The 21333-nt window shown below is 38.0% G+C and overlaps 1 protein-coding gene across 11 annotated transcripts in view; it reads left to right on the forward strand.

The window, feature by feature from the left end:
* caskin1 (CASK interacting protein 1) overlaps positions 1 to 21333 on the forward strand; it is an 82596-nt gene that overhangs the window by 31710 nt on the left and 29553 nt on the right. For all 11 annotated transcript variants that reach the window (XM_026204819.1, XM_026204864.1, XM_026204786.1 and 8 more), the window contains exon 2: positions 18245 to 18296. In XM_026204819.1, coding sequence (XP_026060604.1) covers positions 18245 to 18296 — 52 coding nt within the window. The remainder of the gene's footprint in view (positions 1 to 18244; positions 18297 to 21333) is intronic.

Raw genomic sequence — 21333 nt, forward strand, 5'->3', positions numbered from 1 at the left:
ACTGGTGGTTTAATGTGATAGTACACAACTGATTTAGTTGATCATATATACACATTATTATTTGTACTTTTTTTATTTGATAGGTACAGTGTACAAGTGCACCAAATCCATATCTGATAAGAACCAGAAGATGGTTTTCATCACATTATAATCAGATATATCTTTCCACCTGTAGTCCCTAATGGCCTTTTCGACATTGTAGAAAAGCTACCATGCCAAGAATCTTTCAACAAACTCTCTGTTTAGTCTGTTTTTGGGAAGATTACAACTTTGGTGTTTGGTTGGTTTTATGTTGTTTACACTAGCTTTAAAAAAAAAAAAAGGGAAAGGACTGAAATTGAAACTGAAAATACAATTTTATTATTAAATTAGTTTTAAAAGAGGTAAATTATCTTTCCAATTTAACATGGGTTTGAACCAGATTCAGTCAGATGGTCAGTTTACAGCCAGATGGTTCATCTTACCCACTGACTTGGGTCAACTTACCCCCACCCTGGGGCAAACTGATCATAAATACATTTGGATCATTTAAAATGATATAAAACATCCTGAAGTTTCTTTAGATACTTTGATTGTACTTCTGCGTCATTTTCCCTTATCTTTAGGACCACATATGTAAAATGTGGCTCATCTTACCCCAATCTCCCCTGCTGCCAGCATTATCCATGCACTGGAGGTCAGTGTTATGCTCATCTAACACAAAACCACATATAAAGGTGGATTTCTATATTATATTTGTACCTGCTAGAACAATAACTTTGCATTAACATTCCACTCAAAATTAACTTGTTCTTTATTATCTGAATGAATCTGATTGGTATTTTATGAGCCTGGTCTCACTCTTGTACCTGTTTCTAGTGCAGAAATAATCCTGCTGGTATAATACAGAGATATGAGTGGACACTTTGGAGTAGAAGTCCAAGCATGCGGTCTTTGATGTGCCTGAGTAAATATGAATCAGTTTGCAGTTTACAGTAAGCCATGTGATACCAAGAGTACCTCCATAGAGGTGTTTCTTTAGCCAAAGAAGATGTCTTTGAGTCATGCAAAGAAGAAATAATGCACAATAATGCATTAATTGCTATGAATTTAATAGAAAAACTGACATTATTACAGTGCTTACGGGAGTGTTTGTCCACCTACTGTATATAAATAAAGATAAAATATAAACTACTCGTATTGATAAAAAAAATTGACATAATATTGAATTAACATCCTTTGCTGACATAAGTGTATGTTTCAAATATTGCTACTTTTACATGAAAATAATGGATAATGATGAATGAAGTCTAATCCAATGCATCAATTATTAACTCCCACTAATTCTATTGACATCCATAAAAAAATTAAAATAAAAAATAACCTTGGATGCTGGCCTTTGGTAAAGTTTGACAATCTACTTATTTCTCTTATTTTTCTCTGCACTGCCACCTGCTGTTTCGGGGAATGGTGAAATGGCAGAATGTATCAAGAATAAACGTGCTTTTGTTGGCATGACCTGTGCACGCAGTCCGCAGAGGTTCAAATTCATCAGGGGAATGTAAAAACAAGGCTTAAGCTAGTGAAGAGCAACATTTGGATGCCCAGATGTGGATAAGGATGTTAAGATGTGTTTGTGGACAGCGACCATAGAGAGGAAGTGGAAGAGGAAGTTGTTATTTAAATGAGGAAAAAGGCTGTTTGCTAAGCCATGGGGCCTGTCACAGACTGTTTTCATTAATCTGGATGCAGGCGCCTGAGATAGGCCTGTGCAGACTCGTCTGTGCCATCCTCACTCTAATTAGAGCACTTTAATCAGGGACAAACTGTAAAGATCCCAGAGACCACTTTAAAGTACCACTAACCTTTACTGTAAACAACACTCATTCCCGCTCCACAGAGCCCTAAAGTTCAGTCATCATAGCGTGTGTAATGAGAGGGGAGATTTGGACAGACTCTGTTTTCTGTTTTCACGCATCCTGTCTGAGGACCGCCCTCGTTTCAATCTGTGACCTGCATGAGACAACAGTTTTTTGCCTTTTGAAGTTCATCTTAGTTCCACCTAGTGATCGGTATTATAAAATGTAAATTTTACATATATTATTGGGGGAGATTTGCCCATTGTTACTGAGAAAACGTCTCCGGTTACGAATGTAACCATGGTTCCCTGAGTAGGGAACATTACACTGAGTCCTCTAGGGGTCGCTATGGGGAACACCTCATTACATTACATTTATATTTTGACCCCACTATTCGGGGAAGAGACACAGTCTTGTGGCACTCTGAAAGAGCAGCTCATAGATCGAATGGTACATCCAAAACAATATGTGTGAGAGTCATCAGCTTGATCTATGTTAATAATGCTGGAGTACTCTGGGGGAAAAACAGAGAACTCAATCTCACGTGAGAGGAGAACTCCAAATCAGGGGCGCAGATGGGATTTTTTAACTGGGGGGGACCAAGCTGTCCAGCACTCAAATTTTTTCAGTACAGAAAAATCACCAGCTCAGTCATAGACGAGGTCTTTATTTTTTTTTAACAATTCAAAAAAGCAAACTTTCTTATGTTCTAGATTAATTGCACACAATCTGAAATATTAAAAAAAAAATTACATACAAATTACATCTTAAGAAAATAAAAAATTCAGTATCTCAGAAATGTTAATATTCTATTTTGAGGTTGATTAGTTTGGTAAATTTTGATTATAAATACAGGGTACCTCCTGGGCTAGTTTAGAACATGCAACCACAATTATGGGAAAGACTACTGAATTGACAGTTGTCCAGAAGAATTTCATCAACACCCTCCACAAGGAGGGTCAGCCTCAGAAGGTCATTGCTGAAAGGGCTGCTGTTCACAGAGTGCTGTATCAAAATATATTTATAGAAAGTTGACTAAATAAAAGGTGTGGTAGGAAAAGGTGCACAAGCAACAGGCATGACCACAGCTTTGGGAAGATCATGAAAAGCAGATTAAAGAACTTGGGAGGGTTACAAGGAGTGGACTGAAGCTGGAGTCAGTGCATCAAGAGTCACCACACTCAGACGTCTCCAGGCAAAGAGCTAGAGCTGTCACATTCCTAGAACCAAGCCACTCCTGAACCAGAGAATAACGTCTGAAGCATCTCACCTGGGGTAAGGAGAAAAAGAACTGGACTGTTGCTCAGTGGTCCACAGTCCTCTTTTCAGATGAAAGGGTTAGGGTTTCATTTGGAAATCAAGGTCTGGAGTCTGGAGGAAGACTGGAGAGGCACAGAATCCAAAGTCCAGTGTGAGGTTTCTGAAGTCAGAGATGATTTGGGTGCTGTGACGTCTGCTGCTGTTGCTCCATTGTGTTTTATAAAGTCAATGCAGCCATCTACCAGGAGTTTTTGGGAGCAATTCCACCTTCCATCTGCTGAAAAGCTTTATGGAGATGCTGATTTCCTCTTCTAGTAGGACGTTAGCACCTGCCCACAGTGAAAAAAAAAACACTTCCAAGTGGTTTGCTAACCATGATATTATTGTGCTTGATTGGCCAGCCAACTCGCCTGACCTGAACCTCACAGAGAATCTATGGGGTATTGTGAAGAGGAAGAGAAGTAACATCTGACAAACAATAGAGAGGAGCTGAAGGCCTCTATCAAAGCAACCTGGGATTCAATAACACCTCAGCAGTGCCACAGACTGATCGCCTTCATGCCACGCCACACTGAAGCCCCAACCAAGTATTGAGTGCATAATTAAACCTACTTTGGATTTTTATTTTTCTTTATTTTTAAGTTTCCTACTTTTCATTTTTCTAAGCTGTAAGTCACCATCAGAATTAAAATAAAAAAACTCTTGAAATATTTCAGTCAGAAATATTTTCAGTCTGTGAATCTAGAATATAAGAAAGTTAGCTTATTTGAATTTAATTACACAAAATAAAGAACTTTTCCATGACATTTAAATTTTTTGAGATGCACCTGTATATTATCACTATGGTTACCGCTACAGGCACATTTGAGGCAGCTACCTACCGGGGTCAGGAGTCATAGCAATACACACACAGAGAACGTAAACATCAGTGGCAGGCAGCACCATCGTCATGTGTGTTTATTGACAACAGAACAGTGTGTAGTGAGAATGTGGGTAAAGTAATGGTTAGACTATTATTGTGCTTCAGCCTGCGTCTGCCCAGACCCGATTCTTTAGCACCAAAACAAACACACCCATACCCCAACAGGACCTGCTACGGTGGCCGAGAGAACTAAACATGCTGCAAATGACAAAAATACCTGTAAATTATGAAAACATCTTCATCAGTTTGACAACACATGCTGCAAATACTCACAATACAAACAAATAAAGAAATGTGCTGCAAAAACACAGACCACATTGGAAATATTTAAGGGAACCGTAAAGTGACAAATGTGGCTGGGACATAATTTATTAATGTTTGCTCTGAAAAAATATATTTTGTTTATTTTAACAATCCTAGTCATACGATTCCTTAGCTTTATGCTGACTAAATACACAATTTCTGTAGGCCTACCTGTGAAATGTTATGTAAGCTGGCTTTAAATACAAAAACTAACCATAGCCTGTGGTTTTACTATTGAAATTAATTAATAAATAAATACATTATATATATATATATATATATATATATATATATATATATATATATATATATATATGGTTTCTGTAATCATTAACAAATTAACCATGGATTTACTACTATAACCATAGTTTAACCATGGTATTTGTACAAATATGGTCATAAAAATGGTAATCAAAACAAAAAACAAAAACACATTGTTTACATTTTCTTTTTGTTGGGGTAATTTTGTTTGGTTTGAGTATTTGCAGAGCGTTTCTGTATTTGTTTGTGTTGTGAGCATTTGTAGCTTGTTTTTGTATTCCATTGTGTTGAGTATTTGCAGCACGTGTGCTGTCAAACTGATGAAGAGGTTTTCTTAATTTGCTGGTGCTTTTTCTATTTGGATGTGTTTTGTGAAGTTGAGTTCTCTCGGCCACTGTGCTACCCCACACGTACATTCGCAACCATGGCAACAACGATCGTGGAAACAAGCGAAGATGACACACAAGCATATTCAAACAAAAGCCAAGGATAAGTTGTGTGAAACAACGTAAAATCGTTACTCACCTATCAAAAAGAAACAAATAAACCTCGGCATCCGATTCGATTCGAGCCCTTCCCAATCCTTGAGTTTCTCTCCACCGCTGGAAAGCTGCTCCGATATTTAGGCGGGTCCTACCTCTTTCTTGATTGTAAACCCTCTTTTTTTATCCGCCATCTCTCTCAATAAAAGCGTCAGCTAAATGACTAAATGTAAATGTAATGTAATATGCATCCTGTGCACTCAAATTGAGCGCTCACTTCTCGCTATCAGGACAAGACACGCCCCCTTACTGCTGATTGGCTACAAGTGTGTTTTGGGACTCGGTCAAAAGCGTGTTTCAAAATCGTTTAGTACACGTTTAAAGGAGCGGCGGGCCGGGTGTCTTCTACTTAGACTAATGTACATGCTGAAACTCAGATTAATCCTCTGTTTAACAATAGAACCTTTCATTGAGAAAGTGAGGTGGGCGGATCTGGTTACTATGAATCTGGGGGGGGTCATGTCCACCCCGTCCCCAGTGCTATCTGCGCCCCTGCTCCAAATTCAAGAAGAGAGTAGGGCATCCCTTTTTGTTAAAGCTGCAGTCCGTAACTTTTGACGCTGTAGCGGTTAATAAACAGAACTGTCTTGCGGAAGAACATTGTAGCCGGAACTCTTTCCCTGTGTTTATGTCTATGAAGAATCACAAAGGTACTGGGTTACTTCGCTGCGGAACCTATCCAAAGCAATCTAAAATAGTCTGAATATAAACACTTATTATAGGTGCACCCTAGTGATTCAGGACAAGCTAAAAACACGGTTTGGAAAATGGATTCATGGTGTACTCGTTTATTATATACATTTTGTAAATTTTGAACAGAAAAAAAGTTACGGACCGCAGCTCTAATTGGTTGTTTCTTACCGGGGGCAGTGTATTTCTGCAAATGGCAATAGGACCACTGGGAGGAGCCAGAGGAGCTTGATTTTTTTCACAGATTATCTGTCTCATATTCTACTGTCAGGACTTAATGACAGGTTTAACAAATATGTAAAAAATACATTTTTACAAAAGTTACCTACTGCAGCTTTAAAGGGGAGCACTGCTAAACTATTATGAGAACTGCCCAAATAGCCCTTCATGTTGTTGCCCGCCAACTTGTTGGTGTTCTTTCAATGTACTGTATGCTTCAGACACAGGTCGTTACCCTTAGCGACCCCTAGAGGACACAGTTCGAAGTTCCCTTTAAAGTCAAGTGGCTGAAAGTTTCTTGGAGTCTTGTTTGAGTATTCATAGAGAGAGAGAGAGACAGTAGCTGATTGATGCAAGTTGTTTTAATTTGTATAAAAAGTTTCTGTTGCCTTTAAATATAGATTAATCAAGAAATGGTCTATGTCCATTTTGTTATTTATAGTAAATGAATTCACATTGGCAGTATTACTGAGCTTCCGCTGCTGTGCCGTAGAACAATACAGTCTCTGTGTGAGTCTTTAATACTGTCTCTCTGGCTGCAGCTTACAATCTGTAATGCACCCTCATTTCTCTCATCTGACTATTTATCGCTTCCTCTGTGAACATAAGATACTGGTCGTCTGCTGAGCTAATCTCATGTCCTCTGACACAACATTGGGACTGGTATGTGGAACAGCATGGCAGAAGCGAAGTGTCTACTTGTCTGACAGAGCATGCTGCTGTAATAGACTGACAAAGCAGATGTTCTATAATAAAACATGTTTGGTCTTTAAGGACTCTTGTTTACTGCTCCATGCTTTGCTCCCTGTTTATGTACTTTTCTCAGATTTGTCTCAGATTTTAAGTTTCAGCAGGTCAGCACAGTGCTCAGAGAACACATTTTTGGCACAAACACTAAACTCAAACCTTTTCGGGGCTGGAATAATACTACAAAATGAAGACTCTTTGGCTCTCACTGCCAGCAGCTTACATTCTGGAGCAATGATGATGTTGTGATTCAATGATGTTGAGGCCATTCAGATTAACCCATACAGTCAAAATCAAATATATAGTATTTACGTTTTTGATATTTGATAGTGAAATCAATCTATACTGATCATAAAATTTGCGGAAAATAAAGCTAGTCAGTTACATCACTAGATGATCAAAGGTTGCCATTTATGGAGCACTCTGCAATTTTAGGCTTCAGGTGGTTGTTATCCCTGCTGATACAAACAAAAAGAAATGGTAATATTGGTCTGTTTCTGTGGTTTTAGTTTGGTTTTGGGCACTTGATGGTCAGGTGAGAAACCATTTGGCCGACCAGCTAAACCAGCATACGGGAAATCATATGAAAGACCAGTTAAATCAGTATACATCAGCTAGGCCAGACTGGGAAACCAGTTTAACCTCCATACGCAACCTAGGTTAAACTGGAATACCAGTTAAATAATCTTTAGGTTAAGCTTGGAGTCAAGTCAAATCTGAATGCACCAGCTACAGTATGCCAGGCACAGAGATCAGCTAAACCAGAAAGACTAAGCTGAGAGACCGGTTTAATCAGCTTAGACCAGTTATGTTAAAATGGGAGACCAGTTAAACTGGCATATAACAATCAGGCCAAGCTTAGATATCAACTAAACAAGACACTCTAAGCTGTGAGACTAGTTTAGGCATCATATACCAGCTAAACTGAGATTGGAGACCAGTTAAATCCACATACACTGGCAAGGCCAGGCTCAGAGATAGATAAACCAGTTAGACTAGGCTGGGAAATCATTTAAACCAACATAACCAAGCAAGGCCAGGAACAGGGACCAGTTAAAGTAGCATACACCAGCTAGACCAGGTTCAAAGGCCAGTCTAAACCAGTCAGACTAGCAGCTTGGAGACTGGTTAAATTAGCATACACCAGATAGGTCAGGCTCAAGAGACAAACTAAACCAGTTAGACTAGGTTGGGAGACCAGGTAAACTAGGCATACACCAGCTAGGCCAGGTTCAGTGACCAGTCTAAACCAGTCAGACTAGGCTAGGAGACCAGCTAAACCAGCATTCACCAGTTAGGCTAGGTTTAGAGTCCAGTCTAAACCAGTTAGACTAGGCTGTGGGAGATCAGTTTAACCAGCATACACCAGCTAGACTAGTTTAGTGACCAGTTTTAACCAGTTAGAATAGGCTGGGAGACCAGTTGAATGGGCATTCGCCAGCTAGGCTTGGTTTAGAATCCAGTCTAAGCCAGTTAGGCTGGGAGACCAGCTAAACCTTTTAACCCAGCTAATATCAGAAAACCCATTTTTTTCTTTCATCAGGGATATGTGTATAGTATGTTAACCGAGGCTGCTATGTTGAACATGTTCCTCTGAGGCCCTCTTTAAGGAGATCATTGCAGCGGTTTGCAAAATGTACTACGCATGCCACAGTGTGCTTTTAACTGAGTAAACATTCATCACGTAGTGCAAGCCTACACAGAAATCTGCTCGTTACCATCATGGCAAACCCACACAATCCTTATGCAGAGATAGAGCGCTAGATCTCAGTAGTTTAGAGCTGATGCATGCTGGGAATGCAGCCTCTGTAATTTGGGAATGATCAATGAGGCTTCTCTAGCCGTGGCAGCAGTGCTGTGGGAAATAGATTAGCTATCAGTGTACGAGGAGAGGCAGACTCACCTGTGGGGCTGTGGATCCCTTGAGGAGACACAGCTCTGTACTCACACTCTTGGCCAATGGTACTTGAGAAATGAAGCTTCGTGCATGCTAACATGCCATTATGAAGAGTGTTTGGAGGGTTTGTTTGATTTTTGTGTAGTGCCACAGGGACTTGACAGAAAAATAAGTGGGTATGTAAGAAGCTTTTTCTCAGAATGTGTTTTAATCTGCCCTGTTTTGTGAGCTTGTTTGTGTGTGTTGAAAGTAACAGAGTGTTGAAGGGATTGTGTGGGTGCGCTGCACTAATTTTTGTGCACATGTGTAGGAAGAGGTAGATGATGCTTGTTGCCTAGCAACTCCATTACAGCTCTACAAAAGACATGAGAAGAGAGCTGCTTTGCCTAAAATATTGCTGTACTTCTGCATAAAACAGTTTCAAAACCTTTATACACCCCACTGGCTTCTCTTTGTACTTTAAGTAAAGTACAAAATGATTGTTGATTTGATGGAAGCTTGATATAAAACTTGTGTGTGGGTTACAGGAAGGTGAGATCCCAGAATAACCCCATGGGAGGAGCACCAGATGGTCTCCTCTGTTTTACCTGGAAGGGAAATGGCTCCACAGGAAGTTCAGGAAGCAGGAAAAAGCAGGGTCAAACTGGATCAAAAGCTGCTTACTGCTACGGAGCTTTCAAGCTGCGCTCCACCACTGAGGGGCACACCACTGTTGACATGCTCACATTTTATCATACACATCCTCTAATCTGAGACAAACTGTTTTACTTTTTGTTTGGACCACAGCACAAATGAGATATTTTTGTGAGGGAGCTGAGGAGGAGGTCCCGAGGTTATGCACCGAGGAATCAAAACAACCCAAAACAAAACTCCCTTCAACTCCCCTGACAATACAGTGACAGCACAAGTTTAAAAAGAGAAAGAGACTGTTTGAGAAAGAAAAACATAGCAGAGCTGCAGATTGGCGAAAGCTGAAAAAGTTAAAAAAGGTTAAGATTTTTGTTATGCTTTTAAGAGCCCTTTTTTTTTTTTTTTTTTGAGAACTGGTAAACCATCTACCATAAAACAATTAAGTATTTGTAAGTGATAATGTATGTAGAATTAAACTAAACAGAAATTCATACTGTACAAATTCATATTGTACATTTTGTATAGAAAGTATAGATAGATAGATCTTAATTTTAAACCTTATTTGTTTAATGTTTCAGATTTAAGAAACCTAACAAACTTCAGTTTGTAAAATGTTTTGTTTGAAAAGTGTGCTGTATTTATTTCAAATAAATTCTTGTTTTTATATTCTGTTAGACTAATGTGCAAAAGATTTGGGCATGTAAGGTTTCTAAATTGTCTTAGAAAGACATATATTATGCTCACCAAGGCTGCATTTATTTGATGAAAAACACTATTATTAAAACAGTATTATTCAAAAATAATCACAAATTTCATTACTCCAGTCATCAGTGTCACATGATCCCTAAGAAATCTATGTAATGTGCAGATTTGCTGCTCAAGAAACATTTATTATTACTCATATTGAAAGCTATTGTGCTGCTTAACTTTTAACTTTGAGACTGTGATTATTAAGTAAAAAATATAAATTTTTATATTAAGTAAAAAAATGTATTTATTTAAAATATAAATCTTTTACACTTAACAGTATATGTATTTACTGTCACTTCTGGTCAATCTCATGTGTCATTTATGAACTGAATAAACATTTCAGTTTCTCTTATAAAAAAATTGTACTTACCCCCTATATATATATATATATATATATATATATATATATATATATTATATATTGTGTATTAAGTGTCAAAATTGTTAAAAAAGTTAACTAGATTGGGTGCCATTATGCATCCCATGCACTTCCAAAACACACCATACATTCTCTTAAATTCAGTTTTTACTTTGTTTCAGGTTTTTTTTGCAGTAAAAGTAGTGTGAACATTTAATAAAAAAATGTGTACAGTAGATGAAGTGTATAAAATGTGTTTGAGACTTGGAAATAGTGGGCAAAGATAGAGCAGCTGGCTCCGGAGCAGTTCAGTCCATGAAAGAGCCGCCCCACCAACCACTAGCCAAGAGAAGAGGCAAAGCAAAGGAACAGGGCCAAGATTTAACTAATCACTTTCATCAGCGCTGCCAGCTCCATGGAGGCTCAAACGTTACTATTAGCCACCTGCCGGCACCAAGCCGTGATATGAGGTTTGGATTCTCCCACAATTCTGTTTGAAATGGCCATTGAGGGTGATCACAGTCAGGACAGTTCACAAGCATGTAACGGGTATCTCCCAAGATACTTGGACACTCTGAGCCATTTCCTCCGTGGCCTGGAATCTGTGCTTTCTCTGCCTGGTTCTGAACGCTGTCAGTATTGGGCTGATTGGATTGCATGAATTGCACCTCTAACAGGATGCTTTCCTTTCCATTTTTCTCATTTATTCTCTCTTTCTTATGAATGAACAGGGGAATGTGTTGTGTTTACATGCAGGGCCCTGCATGTAAGATGTGTGTCGTGTAGCTTACGCTGGAGGGAGAAATGTCTTTATTAGTGTGCTAGTGCTTATGTGTATTGTGTATCATGAAGCACAGACCTTAGCAGTCAGAGCGGATGAAGGGGTCTCATTGTGTGCATTCTTGGAACGCCCCAAAGTAATGGCTGTGGAGGTGTGGACATTTTCCTGTTGCTACTACAACAAGCCGAAAACTTGTCGCAGAGAAATTAACTTTGATGCTAAATTATGTAAATGGTGGATAAAACAAAGGTTTGGATGTGAAATGGTATATGAAAGAGAGTTGTTGCTAAGTTTAGCTTAACTATTGTTTGCTTTCCCAGTAGGCCATTTTCCTCAACCCCAGAGGCATCAATCAATGCTGGCAAGCCAATGCAAATGCAGCTTGATAATCAGCCTCTTTGGCTTTTAGCAGCTTTTTAAAAGTATTTTAAAATATTTTTTTGTGTGTGTGGGCTTATGAAATTAGGCCTCTTTCTAATAAATCAATGGCTTCCAGAAATTTACTGCTGATTTTGTATCCCTAAATGAGAGGGGATTCTCAGTCTGGTTTTTTTTTGTTTAGTGGTTTGCAAATGTGATAAATAAAGCTGACAAAGAGCAATAATGGAACATTTGTAGTACATGTTGACAGTAGGGCTGCATGATTTGGTGAGAAATCAATTGTGTATTTATTTATGTAAAATGTATTTTAATTTATGTAAAGTTATGCAAATAACAATAATAACAACAACTGAAACATGCAGTCTACATATATCAGTGATTTTCAACCTGTGGGCCAGTAATAATATTGTTCATATATGTACAAATGTCTAAGTCATAACATAATAACATCATATATATAATTAAATAACAAAAAAATCTATGTTAAACTGTAACTATGCTTCCACTATTCAAGCTCGCTGATTGGTTTAAGAATAAACTGCAAATTTATCTTAGATATTTTTGCTGCATATGCTACAGAACAACAGCAGTTGTGCCTAGCGGTGCCAGCTCGAATTATTTTCTGTTCATTGCCAGTTCATTCAATAAAGACAGTTAACAATCTAGCTTCTGAGTACTAAGTTATTAACCTAACAATAGTGGGGTCAGTTAATTTTTTTGCAGTGGGCCGCGCAAACATATGTTTTTGTTTGTGTGGGCCACGAGTTGAAAAATGTTGGGAACCACTGATTTATATGATATATATAAAATTCATTTAAATAATTGATTTATTAATTTACAGCCCTCGCAATTTGATAATTACACCAAGCCATATCATGATTTCTGTTTTATTTCAATAATCTTTGCAACCCTAGTTAGTAGACATCAGTGTTCAATTTGCTGGTGAATAATTTTTGTCCACAACAAAAACCGGGATGACAACAAATATGACAAAATCTATTGACAGTTTTGTCAACAGCTAAAACAAGATGAATATGTTAGGGAGGGACGATGTGGGAAGAGATCTAGTTAAAACTTATGTGCGTGGTAGGGAGAGTAGATGCATTCATTTGAACTGTAACGCTGATCTGCCTTGCAAGACATAAGTTTGCATACTTGTTGCATGTCTCATTAAATGTTCAAAAATGTCAATATGTGGGAGTAAGAGAAGGGCAGACATATGATAAATTAGAAAAAGTGAGATTACACGAAAGATAACTCATCTCTGTCCTTTTTTCTGTGTGCACAAAGAAGGCACCACTTAGACAGGACACAAGTACTGGATTCAGTTCTCTTTCATGTCTTATCACATTTAAACTGATGAATACACACAAAAAGATGTCAAATTGTCCATTTTGGCGAGTATTCACATAAATATACTTGCTTACGGCTTAAGTAAACATAAACAGATGCAGTGATGGGAATAACGGCGTTATAAATAACGGCGTTAATAACGGCATTACTTTTTCCAGTAACGAGTAATCTAATTGATTACTCTTCTCATCTTAATAACGCCGTTACCGTTACTGCCAAAAAATGCGGCGCGTTACTATAACTGATGATGAAGCTGTTTTTTTTTGTTTGTTTTTTTTTTTCATCAGACCAACTAGATCTCTGAGCGAGAGGCAAATACTTTTTTTTACTGTTCTTCCTTGGTTAGTGGGCAGAGCACGAGACAAGCGCATAAATGCTGACGATTGGCTGAGGTAGAGTAAAATTTCATTGTAAGCCAATCAGAGGTAGAGTTGGGCGGGTGTTCGAAAGCACGCATAGTAGTGATGGGAATTCGGCTCTTTTGACTCAGCTCACTGAAAAGAACCGGCTCTTTGGCTCACAAACGGCTCTTTAAATGACTTTGACTATAATATTTCAATTTTTATTACATAATTATTTAATTTCTATAGGCTAAATTTGAAAAAATAGAGTCGGCTCTTCAGATATGCGAGCCAAATCTCGAAGTTCAACTAAAAGAGCCGGCTCTTAGAGTCGGCTCATTCGCGAATCGCGAACGACTCCTCAAAAGCTCATTCGCGAACGAGTCGATCCATCATCACTAACGCTCATGAATTGCGAACAACCCATCATAACGCATAGTCGGACAGGACAGGACACACAAGGAACAACACAAGCCAGTCAGTCAACGAGAGACAGGTATGGCAAGGAGCCCAAATAATCCAAAAGTAGCCTTCTCTATATACATTACTTTTTCCTTCAAGAAATTAAAGAAACAATAAAAGGAAATATCAAAAGTTCCCAAAAATCTATCGTGTTATTTGCATTGATCCACTATATAAACATAATATCTACATACATGGCATTTGATTGGAGGCTAGTCTCACTTTGTCCCACAGCAACATTTTTTTTAGATGTGTGTACAATGTTTCATGTTTCTGTTAATAATGTATTGTATTAAGTGTCCATTTCATTATAATATTCAGATTTATCATAAATAATTGAACATGCACATGTATTTTAAGTTCCTTTAAAGAGGGGTAGAGGTGGGGTCACATTTGAGCATTTAAAATTAAATTTTACTTGAAAGTAACGCAATGGTTACTTTCTTAAGTAACTAGTTACTTTTAAAATTTGTAACTGAGTAACTAATTTAGTTACTTTTTGGAAGAAGTAACTAGTAAATGTAACTAATTACTTTTTAAAAGTAACTTGCCCAACACTGAACAGATGTGAGAATATCGGATGTGTATCTATTGGACCTGTGTTTTCAGTCTTAAAGGGACAGCAGCCTATTTAGCTGCTGCTATCTGTGACATTCAAGTTAATCAAACAGCAAAAGAAAAAGAGAAAATTACTCACAGACTATGTTCTCTTTACTTTATGCAATGTGGGTTTATTTAATTTTAAGGTAAAGACATGTTATGTGTCATAGCAGTTAAATCTATGTCTATATTGCAAAATATCATAATGTCATTCATATTAACCGGTTTTCTTCAGGAGCATATATTGAGTATGGAAAGGTATCATATGGAAAATGCCATCATGATATAATACCTGTCCAAAAACCACTGCAATTTCTTAATTTGCGTTTCCCAAAATATTGCCTCACAATTTCATTTATTTTAACACAAATTATTTTTGATGCAGTTCAGTCTAGCTGGCATTATTATAAATCCTGAATTGAGAATAAAAAGGTCTTTGGATTCTAAAGACTTTGAAATCCGTTTTTGAGCCACTTTGTTGTGGGTGACTGATAAAGTTATTCCAGACGGAGTACACACACTCTGTCACAGTGTATGGCTCGTGTGTACTGTTCTTATGTTTGTAAACATGGTCTGTCAGATTTAAGCCTCAGTTAATCCTATTGGTGCAGTTTAAAATTAAATGAAATCACTTTATTTCTGAGGTTTAGCCATTGCTGCTGATGGAGTCAGTTTCTTTGATGCTTTTTTTTAAGATCATTATTTTGGGTATTTGGTGTAACAGAATATGTTGACACGCTTAAATGTTCAGAATTTGTTTTATTTTTCAAATACTGTACATTATTGTAGGTCATATATGCCTATATTAACGTGATAGCATCATTCAAAATAGCACCTTATTGTAGGGCAAACACAACTGGAAAAGATCAATAAATTCCTATGATACAGTACTATGGAGACGGCCAAGTAGAATTTTGGCAACATGAGCACAATACTACTTTGAAACTTGGAGCCATATAAAAATGTTTTTCAAAAGGGGTTTTCACTGTCTGTTGCAAATTCAAGAGAGCACAGCTCCAGATCTATAAGATGCATTCTTGTTGTAACACATTTCCTTGCTGTGCTTCATCTGGCATCCAGACCTCTCAATGCTTGTGACCCATCGCCACTCCAGTTTTTCCAACTGCATGTCTCTACAAAGCCTGTGAACAACAGAAGATGGCCTGAGCCTTTCAGTTTCCCCTCACCATTTTTTTTAATAATTTTTTTGTGTGTGTATCGCCAAGTACTCTTCTCCCACTTCGGGCGGCCTGCAGACAGAGAGAGAGATGAGTCACAGAGAACCTTTTCCACAACATCTCATAACATTCTTCTATATAAAGGATCAATCGTGGCTGGGCAGCATTCACCGTTTCTTCCATCACTGCTGTCTCTAGTCCTGTAGTCAGCTCTTTGATTTTTCCATTAAGAGTATTAGTCTCTTTTGTCCACCCTAATTTTTTTTTCTACAAAGCAACAATGAAGAGCATGTCTTCAAAGAAGAGATGTCTCAGTGATGTTAGATTCCTCCTCGGGCAAAAGGAAATCAATCTTTCTCCTGTGCTTGTGTTGGAGACCTCATTCAGTTCAAGTCATTTCAGGTGTGAGAGCACTGTTGTCTTTTGGAAATGTATGCAGGTTTGACCACTGTTGTTTACCTTCATTAGACTATAATAGTACATGCTGAATTTTTGTAATTTTTTTTATATGAGCCCTATTTGTTGAGGGCTCATTAATTTTTACAAAGAGGCATAACTCCTTCTCTTGTCCCCAGAGCGAACATCTCTAGGCTCATATTTGTACAAAGCAACCCAGTTCTGTCTGTGCTCTGTGTGTGTCAGTGTGATGTAATATTTGTTTTCACTTTTAAGGACCAGATTTTACTGACCCATATTTTTCCTCATTATCCAGCGTGTTAACTGCGGGCATTATACAAAGATCTGAAAAACGCTTCTACAAAAAAATTCAGAGGGAAGTTGGGCAGAGTTTAGTTTACATATTTATGTGCATCGAAGCTTGAGTCAATGTCAAAGACACATCATTCTCAATCTTACATATCATTTATCAGTAAATATACGTGACCGGATTGCCATCATGGGATGCTGCACTTGTGATGAATACCATAGATTGTGAATGGGGGTACATTACTGTTTAAAAGTCTGGGTTAGTAAGATTTTTTAGATACTTCTATTCAGCAAGGTTACATCAGTTAATCAAAAGTGTCAGACATTTGTAACAGAATATTTCTATTTCAAATAATTGCAAATATCCCAAAAAATAAGCAGCACAACTGCTTCTTATTCAACCTTGGTTATAATAATAAATGCTTCTTGAGCATCCAGTCAGCACATTAGAATGATTTCTGAAGGTTGACTCAAAAGCAAAGTAAATCACTATTTCCCACAGTTTAAAAATGAAATAATAGGCCATCCTATTGATGTAAACAACTGAATAATTGATAAAGGATGTGAAAATAGTGTCTCTATTCTAAGTAAAATCCATGCATCTGCACTTTTCACATTGCCATTATTGGAGTCCGTTCTAGCTTATAGTAGCTTTCATCTGAAGGTCTGATTTCAGAGGCCAAAAGGTTGATAAACAAACCATCGGAGATCAAGAGCACGAAGGCAGCAGCTCACTATAGATAGAAATTCTCATCTGTAACCTTTGCGTCCTGAAATAGAAGCACCCGTTTGTTTCCTCATAAACCTAGGCAGCCATTTACTACCGACTTACTCCATCTTAGTGTTTTATTTTAATATCAGTTCTCACCGTGCTCTGTTTGGAAACGTCAGGCTAGGCCTGAGTGGTGAAAGGGTTAAAGACAGCAGAAAAAGACAGGCAAATGTTCTCTGTCACATTGAGCAGCAGCTGCTGAAAACAGCCCTGTATTCAGGCTGATTGATGTAGATTGCTGCGAGCAGCTCCATTCCAGATGAAATACAAATCTCATATGGCATATTCTGATCCGCTTCCAAATTTCACTGCTCATATTATAATCCCAATAGAAGCCCATTTACCAGGTGTTAAAGGTTGTATCACCTACAGACCAGTTACATCGGTGAAATCTTAAACATGCCAAAGCCAGTACTTTTTTTTGACAAATCAACCTAATACTTGACTCTGTGTAAGTTATGATTGGAGTGCTTTTGCCAAAAAGTGCTTTGAGTGAAGCATGGGCGGAAGAAAGTGTGACACCAGTAGTTAGTGCTCCACAGAGTCTCTGTGCTTCTGTTAGTGGAAGTGATCTAGTGAACAGCCCTTATAGAGACAGCAGACAGGCATAGCGCTTTTCCCCATGTCTGCTGGGAAACAGGAGAGTTTGCCATCCATGCAGCTCCATACGAATGCAAACTAAAAATTGCCATGGTGTATAACCTCAAATGACAGTATTTGCTTTTTTGGATGTGACAAGGATGCATGGGTAACTGTCAGTAGTGAACAATAGTTCTAGCCCACACAGCTGAGAAGAATGATTATCCCGTTGTTCCTCCTTTCTAATTAGCATTCCCAAACTATGCAATGTTTCTTTAAAAGTATAAATTTCAATCATTGATTATGCAACTACAAATAGCCCCATCCCAAGTGTTTTCATTCAGAATTTGGAAGGCAGAGCAGAGTTATAGGTTCCGAGTGTGTCATTTTCACTGCTGTTCATGCAGCTCTAGTACACACTCAGTATTCTAGTGCATACTCAAAGTTACAGTCCTGAAATAGAGATTCTTCCAATGCAAATGAGAAATTAAAGCCTTAAATCTAATGCGCTGGTCTCAAACAAATATTTGTGAAAATGTTGTTACTTTTTGTTATAAAAACTGAATGTAGAACCCTTGAATCGGATAACATGCTGTGAAATGTCCTTACTCCTACAGTGTACTATTGTTGCTTTTTAATCATACTCATCCTTCTTTCCCTCCCTTCTTTCTTTAGAGTTGCTGGGTTCTGCCAAGAAGGTAAACGTCAACTTCCAGGATACCGATGGGTGAGTGGGACATATAAGGGCTTTATATGGCTCCATGTGGCAGTCTCTTGTAAACATGATCATTCCTGCCTGACTGCCAAATATCCTCGGGATCTGCCAGAGCTCATGTGTGCTCATTGGTTTAGAAAAACCTTTATCCAAGTCTCTTTCCCTCTCTTATCCAACTCACCTCGATGTACTTTACAGAACCGTACTGATCCATAACTGCTCCTTTTTAATTTTAACCTAATCGATGCTTAATCATTATGCAGTGATTAAAAAATATTTTATTATTTTTTACAAAATATCAAACCATATGGTATTTAGGTAAATAAATGTGTCACAGACACACTTTTTAAGGAAAATATTAAAATAAGTTTATTAGATTTTAAAGGGACAGATACTGCTTAAGTATTAAGACAATAGTATTTGAACCCTTTTTGGTTGTCAGATGTCAGATGACTACTGTACTTCTATGGTTTTTTTAAATAACATCTTTTTGGCATGATAATTTTAGTTATCCATATACCCTGTGTTTTATATTCAGAGATGTTCGTTGAGATTTGACAGAAAATGTCCATAAACATAGAAAAAAAAAAGTTATGTTTAAACCACAAGTTCCATAATTCCATAGTATACATTTTAAAATATGGCTTAACTGTCCAAATGGTCTTTGGGACAGTACATTGCACAGCATACTGTAATTGCATGTTGATTGCTGATAAAGTCTAGCTAGATTATGAGACTTTGACATATTTTGTCTCATCCAAATTGGTCCTGCTACATTCATTAAAGAGGGGGTGAAATGCTCGTTTTCACTCAATATCCTGTTAATCTTGAGTACCTATAGAGTAGTACTGCATCCTTCATAACTCCAAAAAGTCTTTAGTTTTATTATATTCATAAGAGAAAGATAGTCTGTACCGTTTTTTCCCGGAAAAACACGACCGGCTGGAGGCGTGACGTGTGGGCAGAGCTAAAGAATCACGAGCGCGAGTAGGCTTTTGCGTTGAGAGCGTTTGGAAGCTGTGACATTATCGTAAGGGGAAAAACCATCATCCAAAACAAACCATGGCTTACAGTCAGATTCAGCCGTTTATTTATGATCCAGAATCAGATCCAGAGGCTGAAACTGAACGAGAGCAGCAGCAGTAACGACTCGCTCCGAGCGGGGCTCGAACCCGGGTCTCCGATGGGAGGCGGACGCACTAACAAGGAGGCAGAGATATTTTAAGCAGTTTTTACTCACCTCCTGTGGTACCAACACACGATCGTGACCCTTTTTCCTTGGGATTGCATCATCCTTAAGAAATAAACGATACGCAAATCCGTCTTCAAACTGGGCCTTGTTTGTAAAACAAGCATCTTTGAAATGCAGGGAACAAACAAAAACACTTGCACAACTCCGTTGATGCTCTTTAAAAATAAATTCCATCCACTGGTCCCTTAATGCTGTTGTTTTTTTGGTAATCTGTGCAGGGTTGTCTTGCCCTGGCAACCAAAAACAAACTTCTTTTGTGATTTCGCGACGCTCTCCCTCTGATCAGTGAAATGTCTGTGCTCAGCCTCGCAGTACGGGAGTGTGCGCTCTTCCGGCAGACGTGCCCTCAGGATCCATATAAGGAAATTCCGCTCCATCTAACGTCACACAGAGCCATACTCGAAAAAAAACTTTCCGAAACTTGTGACAAACCGGAAGGAGTATTTTGGGAACAAAAATACTCCTTCAAACGTACAACTTAATTTTTGAAACTTTGTCCATGTTTAGCATGGGAATCCAACTCTTTAACAGTAAAAAACTCAGTGTGCATGAAATAGCATTTCACCCCCCCTTTAACTCTTTCAGCCGCCCTTGATGTTTGTTCAGTTCTGTCCAGTGTTTCAGAGGCAGAGAGTATTGTATTTTTTCTTGAGTACAGCACAGCTGAAAAGAAGACTCTGTGTTGAGATATAATGCACAGAGCAGAAAGACACCTGGGTTGAAGCACCAGTGTTTCTAGTGCTGCATGGTCAGTTATTTCTGTTGATGCAGCTCAGTTAAAAAACAATGGAATTAAAAAAATAGCTGCTGCATCCGAAAGCTCTTAAATGCTTTCAGAGGCAGCATTTCAAGGCAGGATGGCATCAAGGCACGTCTGAATACAACATTTTGTTTCACTTTCTGTCTCCGGAGCTACCTTCCTTTCATCGAATTTTGAAGGCAGCACTTTTTACACTTTTGATGTTATTTCTAACAAGATCAGTATTATAATAATTAAATATTTGTTTAGCTATCAACAAAACTTGTTTCATTTTACTGTAGATCATTAAACGATACATTGCCTCAGAAGCCTGTCCGAAATCAGTTTTGTGAAGTGTCTTCGTGCAAAAACGCTGCCTGCAAAGTCATTGCATCATAAGGCAGCAAGTCAGCAGCCTAGGCTTTCGGATGCAGCCAGCGATTCAAGCAGTGTTTATAAGTGCATCACTTATAAACATCACAGTGCATCACAGTGTTCCTGTGGCTCAAGTAGTAGAGCATTGCGTAGCAGCGCAAGGTTGTGGGTTCGATTCCCAGGGAGCGCATGTTAGATAAAAAATGTTAACCTGAATGCATTGTAAGTCGCTTTGGATAAATGTAGAAATGTAACTCACTGATTTGTTTACAGTGGTAAACATGGAAATGCTGTATTGCTGTTGTTTCATAGGAGCCACCTGCTGTCAGAAAGTGAATTTGCGCTCTCATTCAGGCATTCTTCTGTTTTTGTTTTGTGCAGATATGTTTTATGTTCTATAGTTTTACAAAACTAAAGTCAGAACATGCTCTTTTTGCTTCAAATTTCAAAATTATACAATCTAATTTAGATTAAAAACTGCATGTATGCAGCATCTTTGTTTGAACCGTGATTAAAATCCAGTGGTTGCCTCTAATTTTAAATGGAAATAGCACAGGCAAAGGCAAATATTTTAATTCTTCAAAGAAATGTCCAGTATTTTGTCCAAACAATAATAAAAGGGCACATTTTCATTTATAATTGGTCTTGAATATCATTTTGTAAAAAAAATAAAATTTGAGAAA

Source organism: Carassius auratus, chromosome 3 (genome assembly GCF_003368295.1).
Source record: "Carassius auratus strain Wakin chromosome 3, ASM336829v1, whole genome shotgun sequence".
Lineage (NCBI taxonomy): Eukaryota > Metazoa > Chordata > Actinopteri > Cypriniformes > Cyprinidae > Carassius > Carassius auratus.